The following is a 12,959-nucleotide window of genomic DNA, read 5'->3' on the forward strand; positions in this document are numbered from 1 at the left end:
CTCTCAATATCATTTATGTCTAAATGATATTGTGATAATCACTATATTAATCTTTAGACGATATCTCCACCTAACTATCAATATAGCAATCTTTAATGGTTGATACAAAAGAAGAGTAGTGAATAAATCTATTTCTACAACTTATTCACTACTTGAAAATATATTTTATGTCAAGACTTAAATAATCTCTTTCAACAACTACTCAAATCTAATATTCAACTTAGGGCAAAAATATCATTCAATACATCAACAATCTTTTATCATATATAAGAGTCAAATGAAATACATAAACAAATAAGAATAACTACTACCTCCAATCTTGACAAAATGGGGTTTAGCTCCTCATCATCATTTTGGAAAGCAAAAGGCAATGGTAAGAAATCTGTTTTTCCCTTACAAAATATCAAACTATGAATGAATGAATGAACATTTTCCATTCTGTTTTCTAAAAGGGTTGACCTTTCCTAAAATGCTCACATTCATCTAAAACTGAAAAGTCCCCTAAAACAACTACAAAATTGTCAAAACAGCTGGCATTGAAAACAGAACACTTGGCTAAAACAACTTGCTGGATTCGCAAGGTTCGCGGCGCGAAGGGAGATCGCGGCGCGAACTGAAGCTACTTCAGCTTCCTTGCTTTGCAAGCTTCATCCAATTATTCTTCCAAGTGTTAATCTTCAAAATTAGGCCTCCAAAGTGCATTCAACACTTCTTCCAAATTATGATCGTGCATTCCGAAGCTCTCTTGCCCAAAAATTCTACAAAACTAACAAATATGTGAAATAACCACTCAAAACAACATAAATTAAACCTAATTGCATTTATACAAAATAGTGAGAATAAAAGTGTGTAATTACATAAAAAATTGGTAAAAGGGACCAATAAAATTATATAAAAAGTAGTACTAATTGGTCCCTAACAATATTCTCCAATACAATCTCTAGAGACAACTCTATACTTAAATTTTTAAATATGTGTTGAAATCGACAAACATAACTCATTTTCAACATCAAAGGTGATGATTTGATCACCTCCAGTTAGCTAATGTAAGACACCTCTTATGTATAGACCTTTGCTTTGATTCAAATCATGATTATAATGACATCTCAGTGTTGTTTTCCTTCAAATTTTTATTTTTGATGAGTACATTTCAAATGTGAACAAAGATGAACCATCTTCATCATTGTTCTTCATAACTAACTCCGACCTTACCAATTTAAATTTATATGGATCAAAATAAAAATCAAGTGTTATACTATTTTTTAATTTGCAATCATTCGGTCGTTCTAGTTACATCCAATCTCCGACTAAAGGATTGTAAAGATATATAATTGGATTCACATATGGCAAACAATTACGACAAAATATCCTACCTTTATAGGACGCCAAAATAACAACCTCTTCGAAAATAAAACTGAAAACGTTATGGTGAACATTTTATTATTATTTTTCGACTCCAACGAAATGTAACTAACACATTTGACAACTTGTTTGCTTAACCTATACTCATATTGAAAGATAAATCAAATCAAAACAGGCCTTGTGTATTGAAGTCGAGCTGTAATGAATGAATGGTTTGAAATAGTTATTTGTCATTTCTTTGGAAATACACTTCATCCTTAATAAAAGCTAATAGGAGAAACCAGAGACATAATAAAAAATACACTTCATACTTAAAAAACAGATTAAGTACCCTTAAGAAATTGATGCTCTGTGCCACCGTTCCTCCCGAACATCCTTTCGGATCCTTGATGACAATATTTTTTTTAAATATTTAAAATAAATAATTTTAAATGATTGATTTGATTTAGGAATAATTGAAAATTCAAGAAACTAAAATGTAAATGTATTAGATGTGTGATTAAAGTTAAATATGAAATTAAGTTAAAAAATCTTGTAATTAATTAAGAAAAGAAATGATTGAGATGAAAATTTTAATTAATTTTTAAAATGATGAGAATGGCATGGGTGTTATTTTTTGCGAAGCTAAGGTTAAAGTTGCTGGTAAACGATAAGGAAGAACATGTCACTCCTTCCTTCCCTTCAATCCAATCATCATCAATCATCATCATCAGTCAAAGAGAAGAGGAATGGGCGTTGCATTAACACCGTTTCTTCTCACTCTCCCTTCAATTTCCACTTCCACCCACAATCGCAGTTTCGTTGTTGCTCCACATAGTACCCGTCGCATTCGCATTGCGATAAAATGCGTGAAGCTAGATGATGCAGATACTGAATCAGAAGCAACTATAATGTGCGAAGCTTGTAACGGAAAAGGATGGTTAGTTTGTGATTTCTGTGAAGGCCAGAAGATTAACGTCAAAGCACAAAACAACCGTATCTACCGTCGATGTCCCTCATGCAAAGCCGTGAGTTAGTTATATTATCATTGATTAATTAGTTAATTAAAAAAATTCAACTTGTTTATTTTTAATTAATTAGTATTATTAATTGTTGCAGGTTGGATGTGTATTGTGTTCGAAGTGTAAGGTGTTCAAATGTGTTACTTTTCCTGATTTTAATGATTCTCAGATTAGTTAATTCATTTAATCAAGGTACTACTCTCCAATGTAACTCATCATGTGATTCTGGAAATTGTACATTTCAAATTCAATGCAATAATTCTTATGTTTTAGGCCAAGTCTATAGTGCAAAAGTAATATAGTGCTGTACTCGAGTTTGTTTTTCACCATCTAGTTGAGTTAAATAGATCTAAACGATCGGTCTAGGGTTCAATCTTTTGCAGCAGCATGTATTTATATTTATAAATTAATGTAAACAAATTATTGATGACTTACAAAAATTGTGCAAAAGTAATATAGTGTTACACTTGTACCATACACAAGTTTGTTTTTCAGCATTAGATTAATATGCCCATTATTTCTCGCTTGATCTAATAGTAGAACTTACTGATGAAAAGATCAAAATGTTAGACTTCTTTTCATGGCGGTAATGGTCGGCTGTCATGTATGTTGTGTTTAACTTTACAATTACACAGAAAAAACAAAGGAGAAAGTGGTTATGGGATATTCGAATTTTATACTGGGTCCAATCCATCTTTATAAAATTGGTTAGTATAGTTATGAGCCTACTTGTATGGTTTATATCTTTTCTACTTGAAATTTGAGTTTTTCTCAATATACTACCCTCACGTCCAATGTAGTCAAGATCAAGTGCTTGATCGTAAGATCTTACAATCTTAAGTGCCAAGGATGCCTGAGAGTGCTACGACCAGAGAAAGATCGTTTTCGTCGCCGGTTTGGTCAAGATTGAGCTTTTTGAAGCAGTATCGTAAAAAAATGTGGGCCTTTTCTTAGGCCTGAATTATAATTTTCATGTTTTTGTTTTTGTGCATGTGTGTGTATAAATATATATGAAATTTCCATTTCCCCCTTCAGTAGGATCTTACATGTCGTGCTAACGATCCGAGTTTTACGATCCTTCACAAACTGATCGATCCTATTTAAGATCTCATGCTTGACTATATTGCTCACACCTATATCACTATTGGATTTGGTGTGTGAATGTAAATGGTGGGTGATCCTGATAGCTAGACTAATACCATATCAAGTTTTTTATATTGGATCTAACTCATATTTATAAAACAAATTTGTAAGGTCAAGACTATTACTTTTTAGTTTATAATCAAGTTTTATGTATTTTATATGGGAGACTTGTTTTTTCTTAACATGAGATAGTTATTGAGTGGTTGTGGAAGGGAAAGACCAAGCTCTTTAATTTTTGGAGGGAGAGATTAAGATTCTCAATTTTTTTGCATAAAAATTGTCTATAGTGTGTGTAATTACTTATGTTTCAATTGTAAACCTATTGTACCAAGCAAAATATATCAGATCGCAAGATTAGGCCACTGTACCTAATTACAAGAGTTGTCCGAAAGTGTGTTTCATAACTAGGTGACCCATAAGTTTTGTTGACTCGTTAGTCTTAGTTTTGTTGACTCATAAGTTGCAGTTACTCGGATATACTATAATGATGATGATGACTATTTTAAAATAGAGAGGGAGCATGTGATATCCTTAGCAGATTAGTAATCTGACTAGTGTAACTTCCAAGTAGAAATCGTTTGGATTTTTCTCATCTGACTAATTACATATGGTCCCTAGATTTTGGATCCAAACATAGCTTTGACTTCTCGACAATTGTACCTTGTGTGAATGGAATCTATTGCATGTTAAATCCCAACTTATATATATTTGATTACCAGAAACAGAAACTCGGGTAGTCTAGTAACTGATTATTATTAAGCCATGTGCTGCTATTTGTTTAACAAAAATCTTCTTGAACTTAACAGATAATTCCATGTGTTGCATGCAGTAGGTTGCAGCTTAAGTCTTTACTTGTGAATTGTGAATTGTGATTTACCACACATAACGAGACGGCGTATTTTTCAAGTTTCACTGTTTACATGTGTTTTTACCTGCAGAAATGAATGATTTCATGTGAGCTGTTAGCTGCATAATAGATTGTTAATAATAAATTTTAATCTCTATTATATAATAGAAGATCTTGATGATAAGCTTTATTTTGTTTAAGCTTAAAGTATATAAAGTTTTGTGTCATTACATGCATTTATTAATTATATAATTTGTTAACAAATTGTCAAATATGATAATGCACTTTGTTTACTCCATCAATGTATGGAAACTAAACTCAAATAAAATACTCAAACTTGAATGCAAGTGACTATAATTTATTATTATGAAATACAAGTGATTTTGTTTTCATGTTAAGCCATATGCATAGATATATTTTGCATGATTGAAAGTGGAAAACATATGTAATTGCCCTCTGACATTGCAGCCCATGATACCAACTATTTTAAAACAGAAAAAATGCAATAACATGGATTCTAAGATGGGACAAATCACTAGATTGTAGTATAACTAATGTTACTATCCTGTTATCATTTTTGTAGATTTCATTTGTCTGCATTCTAAGATCTTTCTCTTATTTAAATTCACACTAGGACGATTAGTTCTATTTTCTCATAGGTTAATCAGACCATGAAATAATCGTCAATTATAAAGGAAGTTAATCAAGACAGCTAGCATATATACCTTTCCCTTCGAAGCTTTTCTGTTAAATGCTTTTAATTGATTCAATGAAATGATTATAATTAAGTCAGTTTTGTAAGGTTGAGTTAGATTCAGCTTAAATTCTAAGATATGTGTGCTTTTCTTAAGTGCTAATATTTGTTTTTTGTCGAACTAGCGTTAACTGAGTCATTGTTTCTGTCGTGAGAACGAGTGATACTAGGAACTTTTACTGACCGGAGGAGTGTTCCAAAAATTGACAGACTGGTTCCAAAAGAAAGAAAAAAACAGTAGCAGTGTTGCAAATTCCAAATAAGCTGTAAAATACAAGATTTGGACAATAAAAGTTCTTTGCTTCTCATATATAATTAATACATATATAGATTGGCTTTCATAAATTGCTAGCAAAAGATTGCAAAAAGTAAAAAAAAATGGTTAAAATTGTCAAATGACAGACTATCTGCACATAGGACTATGAGGATGATGATAATAACCAAGCTGGTTTGAGGAACAGTATCCCATCATTTTTTCAATACCAAAACTACATTTCTGAGTAGAAAGTTCATCTTTTCCTTCCACCATCTTCAAGATACTCTCAAACACAGAAACTTCACAAGGAATTCTCAGAACACCAGTTTGTTCGAATCCGAATTCTTCTTCTGCTTCTCTGAGTAATACATGAAAGGCTTGATGAGTCAAATACTCGGTTGGTATAACAAACCTGTTAAGTTCTACGCCAACACAGACTGCTAGGTAGCCTTTTGGAACCGCGGTCGATCCTCCTCCTTCGCGTTCGGACATTGAAAGTGTTCTTTTAAGAAACTTTATGCTTTTACTAGTAGTACTGTTGTTGTTTGTTTTTGAAGTGTTGGCTATTCTTCTCCATTTCTTAAGGACTTGTTGAAGTCTAACTATGTCTCTGATCTTGTTAGGTTTCTTTGGTTGGTCCATATTGATATATGGTTATGGTGCCTCTGGTTATGAGGTTTGGTTTATGTGTGCTTTGTATTTTGGAAAGGTATGTAGTTAGATGAGGGAGTTTGACTATTTGGTTCCCTCTTCATTTTTGGGCTAACTTAAGCCTGGTTATATGAGTTGATACAATGCCTTAATTTATAGAAGAATTGTTACCTTGAGATTCTCAATATTAAAAGGTTCAAATCTTTTTTTGTGATAAAAAATTAGCTTGATTACGTGAGCTCATTAGAATTGAAACAGAACTCAAAACTCAAAAGCTATTTGAAATATATCTATATGTTTTGGATTAGACAAAATAATTTGACATTATTTGAGAATCGAGTTTAATGGTAGTTTATATACAACACTTATGCATTTCAACGGTTCAACCCATTGAGACGTCTTTTAAAGAACAAAGTAATAAGAATTCTCACATCTAAAGCAGACAATACCACTTAGCCGCAATGACGCGGACTTAAGGTCGATGGTCGACTGTAACATTATGTGGGAAGGAACTCAAAGTTAGCCTTGACTGAGGGACAATTATTTTAGGTTGATTAAAATAGTCTCACATTACTTGAGAGTCGAGACTAAGTTTAATTTATATACAATACATGCTACACTCATACACTTCAACTTAACATATGTTTCAAAGTTACGATATTTGGTGAAACAACCGTAAACTACTAAAGAACTCAATGCGGCACGGGACTATTGAAGAAAAAACTTGCGTCGGAGGCTCCTCAAAATCCAATAATACTATTAGACCTGATCATTAGATTAAAAGTGGCTAGCTTTTTTTTAAAAAGAGTCTCACTTGATGAAATTCTAAAAAGTCTTACTCTATATGCGAGTTTCACCAATTATATAGGTTAAACAACCTATAATTTAGGGAACTCGCATACGCAACTGATGGAACTCGCACACATTTTAAAATGCAATGCTTTAGCTAGGTTACTATGGTGAAGCAACATTTTTAAAATGTTGAATTATGGAATACTATAATCAAGTTATATTGGTTTCCTATATATGCCACATGCATGTGAATTGAAAAACAACAAAAAAATATTGTCCAAGTTAGGGGGGTTGGACATCAAGCTGTGTCTCCGAGGCTTCGCATGTGAGTGATTAGTGCAAGTCAGAGCTTTCTCTCTCCCTCATCATTCTTTGTTTTGAAAGTTAAATCCATATGGTTTTGATTAATTTAAACCAAGTGTGACTAGGTCATGAGATTAGGTATATGATTAAATAAATAAATAGTCAATTACTAAGCATATGTTTTATATTAATTGAGGGGTGTAGCTTGCTACTAACTGGTTTTGTTTCCAACGAAAACCACGGCCCCTAACATGCAGTCTAGCCTCGTACAAAGAAACTGTACATTTGGTGTACCATTCAAAATCAAACGCACTACTTGCTTGAATGATGATATGTGAAATAAAGACTTTAGAGATTTAAATATATTAAAGGTCGTTCTAGGAGAGGTGCTTCATTCCTTGTATGGTGCAATGTTCATGCATATAATAGAGGTACATCACGTCATAAGAAGTTGAATTGCAAGACAACTTTGCTATGGCACCTCAAGATGTTGATGGGACTCTTTTATATCTAATTTAATTCAGGGAAATTCTTAATGCATATTATAGATTATTAAAGTACAGTGTGAAAAAACTAAAATATCTTTTAGATTTTGAATATGTATTTTCAGATGTATTCAATTCTGATTTAACGTTAAAATATTTCGTAAATATATATTTAAATTTATTTTGGAGATGCATTTCTGGAATATATTGAAGTTTAAATCGCGACAGAACCATTTTCTTTCTTCATTTTTTGAAAATACTCAACTCTCTTCAAACTCTCAAAAAAAATTCCATCACCAAGTCTAAAATCAAACAACCAATCTCAAAGGATTTTCAATCAACATCCGAAACATCATCCAACACTGAAGTAAAGTGAAAAATTATAAGTTTTAGATGTTTTGATAAGTTTTTTGAGTTTTTGTGTAAATGAATAGAAAATGATGATTTAGGTATCAAATGAGTAGGAAATGCAAGGATGTTAGTTTATATATTCTGTAAAACACGTTTGTTTGTTGAAAATCACAATCAACCCATTTATTTTAAGGTTTGCATTTGTGCATTGCCTTCATTGATGAACTGAAGAGTTTTAGAAAATTTCGGAGATGCATCTTTGAAATTTTTCAACGTTTGATTTCATATTACCTAGAGATGCATCTTCGAAATTTTTCAACGTTTAGTTTCATATTACCCGGAGATGCATCTCCGTAAAATAGCAGTCTATTTTTTTTGACTTTCTTGTTTGTAGTGTTGCTTGCTTGCACTAATTGCCTGGTTTACTTTAACTTACAGACATTATGGCTGATAGACACGGTAGGCTGAGGCATAGAGGATTGCACAACATGCATTAGTGCGACGGGAGAATAGTCAGGTTTCGGAGGCTCCTGTTCAATCTGATCATGCAGAGACATTTACTTCTAGGGCTCATGCTTCTCCATTTTCTTCTTCCCGTAGGAGACATGTTTCACCTACCGATGCATCACTTCCTCCATCCTCGCACAGGCGCCAGGTTTCACCTATTCAAGCGCTAGAGGTATCATAGTCACTGGTGGTACCAAAGGCACCAGTGCCACTTTCGACGCACGACGCTTCTGAGCTAGTGCCACTTCTTACTACTGATGCTGCTGAGTCAGTGTCACCTCTAGATGGTGAGGCTGCTGAAGATGTTGAGCCAAAGTCATTTAGAGGAGGCCCTGTAGAGTTGTCATTACTTCCTCTGTACCTAGACCATACTGTCAGACATATTTGGGACATAGAGGTAGCATTAGTTGGATTCATTTTGACATTGATTTATTTTTCTTCAGAACCATGATCCGCTAAAGATTATTAACCACGAGCGAAAAATTACTAGCTTGCCTCAGACGAATGAGAAGTGGTTTCAGGCATATTTTTCTCTATCTGGGATGAAAGACTTATGCATGACCGATTATATTACAGTCAACCATGTGATGCTTAATGGATTCGTGAAGAGGTGACACGCCGAGATCTCATCATTTCATCTCCCGCTTGGTGAGATGTCTATCACACTCGATGATGTGGTGAGTGTACTGACTTACACTAAGGATATGTCGTGTGCTACTACATTTTCCCAACTCAGAGGGAACCATGAGACAAAGTCGTTCAAAGTGTATCTTGACTGCTTGGTTACCGATGACATGCACTTCAACAGCTGTGTCGATCACTGTGAGACGCGGCCATTTGACGAGATATTGTTATACTCGGGATGGTTGGCTTGCGGATCACGTCTCAATGCTCCTCATCTTCCCGAGTGCATCATGCGGCAGTTCGGCTACACTTAGACCATTCCCAGACACTCTGTTGTCTCTGCTCTTCCTATTTGACACGTAGACATATGGATGCCATGATTGATGATTATGAGAGTCATCTGGAATCGGAAGAAGCACTGAGTACCATGGCTGAGAGCGACTCGATCTACGTCGACGAGTACATCAAGTGGTGTTTCAGGATATCACATCTGTATATGGTGCAGACTGCTTTAGGAGATCCACCTAGATCAGCTCATCAGGAAATACTAGAGGAGGATCAAACATAGTTAGATCATGTTGAGGATGTCTTGCCTAGATGTCGTTGCATAGTAAAGATTACGCAGACAAAAATTGACAGAAAGGTATCTTCCCTGATGGATCTGATGTGAGGTAGGTCCTAAATGCCATCATGATCCAGACACAAAGGGCATTGATGTACCAGAGACAGTGCCGGAGGGCGGGGGAATTGATGGTCGAGGAGGCAGAGGAGTCAAATGAGGAAAATGAGATGTAGTCCGACATATACAGTAGTGCAATAATATATAGTAGTTGTATTTTAGATTTATTATGGATTGTATTTTATTTTCGTATTATGCTACTTTATCGTTGTTTTCGATTTTATCTATATATGACATTTTTGGACCATCTTAATTTATATACGTCATTTTTTGCATATCAATTGTATGGTTTAAATCTCGTCACATAATATGGTACATAACGCTTATAAATCTTCATCTGAATAAATATAAACAAAACATCACATGAACTATTTTGTTCTGATAAGTTACAGAGATGTATCTTCGTAAAATAAACAAAGATGCATATCTAGTACAATAACTTGTAAAATGACTTATGAGCGTGATGAATGGTATATGTTTTAAATTTTTACGGAGATGCATTTCTAGTTCAATTTAACGTTTCAAGATGCGTCCGGAGATGCATCTCTGAAATTTGGGACATTTAAGTATTTTCACGTAGTGTTTAAATTATATGTACGGTGCATTAAGAAATCCCCTTTAAATGGTACTTATTATAGAGTTTTTAGTCTCCTATAAACTTGAGAAATCAAAGCACCACCAAAATTACTCATATAACCTTTTAATCTTTTTTCTTATTGAGACACATTACTTTTCTAGAGGGTGTTTTGGAACTTGTACTTTCAATGCTACATCATACTAATTTAGTAATAGCATATATTTTATTGCTCCAAATTAATTTAACAATATTATTTAGTAGATTAGCTCAAATTAATTTAATAACAAAAAAATTATATATATACTAAAATAAATAAATGTTTTTGTGCCATAGTTAAAAATTAATTACATTTTTTTCTTTTAATACTACATTAAAATAATATAATAATACTATAAATTTTGTTGCTCCAAATTAAATTTTTTTATCCAGTCAAATTTCTAAAGGTTTAAAACGATAGAGTTTTTAAGTGGCAAGGTTGATTTTACAAACAAACAAAAATACAAAGGAAAAAACAGAAGTCGCGTATATGGCAGAGAAAAAAAGTGCTATTAACCAAAATTAAATAACACCTTTTCTCTTAATGCTATGTTAAAATAATTTAATGATATTATAAATGTTGTTGCTTCAAATTAATTTAATAATATTTTGGTTAAACTATAGTTTTAGTCCTCCTATTATAGTTTATTCATGAAATTAACCTCCCCATTTTATTTTTGAATAATTTTGGTTTTCCATTCCTATTTTTGATTAAAAAGTGTTGATGTGTAATTTTTTTTATTAATTGTCATACTTTGAGTGACATGAATCCTCTTAGGTGACCTATATCATTTTTACATGTCATTTTTTATACCTATTAATTTCACCAAAACTAATTTTAAAAAACTACTATCTCATTTCCTTTATATAAGAGGCAAGTCACTTTTTGGATTCATTGAATAATTAACGTATATAGGCTATAAATCGATCAAATACATTGGTTATTCAATGAATCTAAAAAATGAGTTGTCTATAAAGGAACAGAGGTAGTAATAAACGATAAATCAAAATAAAAAACTAAAAGAGGTACATCAAACAAATTAGGGTTTTCATTTATAACCCTCTGAAACGGTGATTCAACAAGAGAGGGGAATGGAGATAAAAAATGGTGAAATCCTCGAGCTTAATAAGGTCGCGATATCTACAAGGATGATATGCAGGGAAGAAGGTAGTCATCGTGATGAACTTTGGTGACGAAACTTGCAAACATGCTTAAGGTCATTGCTTGGTTGCAGAGATCAAGAAATATCCAAGCAAGGTAATCAAGAAGGACTCAACTAATAAAAAGTTTGTGGTAGACTTACGGTCAGTAGGATCATCAACTCAATCAACATCATAGTAAGCATGTAATGCTAAGGAAGAGGTTGATTAGAACAAGAGACTTTGAAACTGCATTCCTCGAAGAATACAAAGAACAATTGCCCAATGTATTATAGTAGAAGAAATAAAAAATTGACTGACAACATGAACTACATAAGAAATATCAGTTCTAGTAATAGTAAGGTACACCAAACTTCCAACCAAAGTACGATACAAGGTAGGATCTGGTAGAATAACTCCATCAGAAGAAGCATATTTCATATTTAGCTCAAGAGGGCTATCTGATGCTCGAGTATCAGATAAGTGAGCTTGCTCAAGAACGTTAGTAATATACTTGGATTGAGAAAGAAGATAACCTATAAGGGAGTATGCAACTTCAATCCCTAAAAAAATGAAGAGTGCCTTAATCTTTCATCTCAAACTGATTAGATAACTGTAACTTTAACTTATTAATCCTATCAACATCGTCACCTGTAATAATCATATCATCAACATACAAGGAGAGTATAATATGACCATGAGAAGTGGATCTGACAAATAAAACAGAGTCATGATCACTAGGGCGGAATCCGAGATATGTAATCACATTAGGAAACTTCTCAAACTAAGCTCATGGAGCTTGTTTCGAACCATATATGGGGTTTCTCTAGCTTATACACTTCCCCTTGATTATGAGAAACACCTTGAGGAGGAGTCAATAAACTTACTCAAGAAGATCACCATTCAAAAATGCATTTTTTTACATCCATTTGAGAGATATGCCACTGAAGAATAGATGAAACACTACAACAAACAAGACCTTAGACAGCGCTTTTTTTAGCCTTAGACAGCGCTTTAAAGCGCTGTCTAAACCTCCGCTGCTAAAGGTTTAGACAACGCTTTTTTAAATCTTAAAAGCGCTGTCTAAGCCCCCCCCCCCCCCCCCTTAGACAGCGCTTTGGCCAAAAGCGCTTTATAAGACCCTCTTATTTTAAATTTTTTAGGTATACCTTAGACAACGCTTTTGAAAAGCGCTGTCTAAGCCCCCCCCCCCCCCTTAGACAGCGCTTTGGCCAAAAGCGCTTTCTAAGACCCTCCTATTTAATTTTTTTAGGTATACCTTAGACAGCGCTTTTCAAAAAGCGCTGTCTAAGCCCCCCCCTTAGACAGCGCTTTTGCCTAAAGCGCTTTCTAATCCCCCCCTTAGACAACGCTTTTTACAAAAGCGCTGTCTAAGGTATACGGAAATTTTTGAAGCTTTTGTTTTAAACCACATTTTTTCCAGGTTTATA

General features: G+C 33.6%; 2 protein-coding genes across 2 annotated transcripts; one reads left to right on the top strand and one right to left on the bottom strand.

Annotated features, from left to right (window-relative positions):
- The first annotated feature begins 2,008 nt into the window (after positions 1 to 2,008).
- LOC127085261 (uncharacterized) lies at positions 2,009 to 2,857 on the top strand. The gene is made up of 2 exons (XM_051025792.1): positions 2,009 to 2,369; positions 2,461 to 2,857. Exons 1-2 carry the CDS (start codon positions 2,091 to 2,093, stop codon positions 2,539 to 2,541), a joined length of 360 nt encoding a protein of 119 aa, XP_050881749.1. The 5' UTR covers positions 2,009 to 2,090; the 3' UTR covers positions 2,542 to 2,857.
- A 2,544-nt stretch (positions 2,858 to 5,401) lies between these two features.
- LOC127085260 (auxin-responsive protein SAUR50) lies at positions 5,402 to 6,253 on the bottom strand. Its single transcript, XM_051025790.1, has one exon. The coding sequence runs from the start codon at positions 6,003 to 6,005 to the stop codon at positions 5,511 to 5,513; it is 495 nt and encodes a 164-aa protein (XP_050881747.1). The 5' UTR covers positions 6,006 to 6,253; the 3' UTR covers positions 5,402 to 5,510.
- Between the last annotated feature and the right edge of the window lie 6,706 nt (positions 6,254 to 12,959).

This window comes from Lathyrus oleraceus, chromosome 5, assembly GCF_024323335.1.
Source record: "Lathyrus oleraceus cultivar Zhongwan6 chromosome 5, CAAS_Psat_ZW6_1.0, whole genome shotgun sequence".
NCBI lineage: Eukaryota > Viridiplantae > Streptophyta > Magnoliopsida > Fabales > Fabaceae > Lathyrus > Lathyrus oleraceus.

Excerpts from the sequence above, each read along its gene's own strand:
- LOC127085261 (XM_051025792.1), top strand. The coding sequence starts at position 2,091 with ATGGGCGTTGCATTAACACCGTTTCTTCTCACTCTCCCTTCAATTTCC. Across the intron at positions 2,370-2,460 it reads GATGTCCCTCATGCAAAGCC|GTTGGATGTGTATTGTGTTC; the intron begins GTGAGTTAGTTA and ends TAATTGTTGCAG.
- LOC127085260 (XM_051025790.1), bottom strand. The coding sequence starts at position 6,005 with ATGGACCAACCAAAGAAACCTAACAAGATCAGAGACATAGTTAGACTT.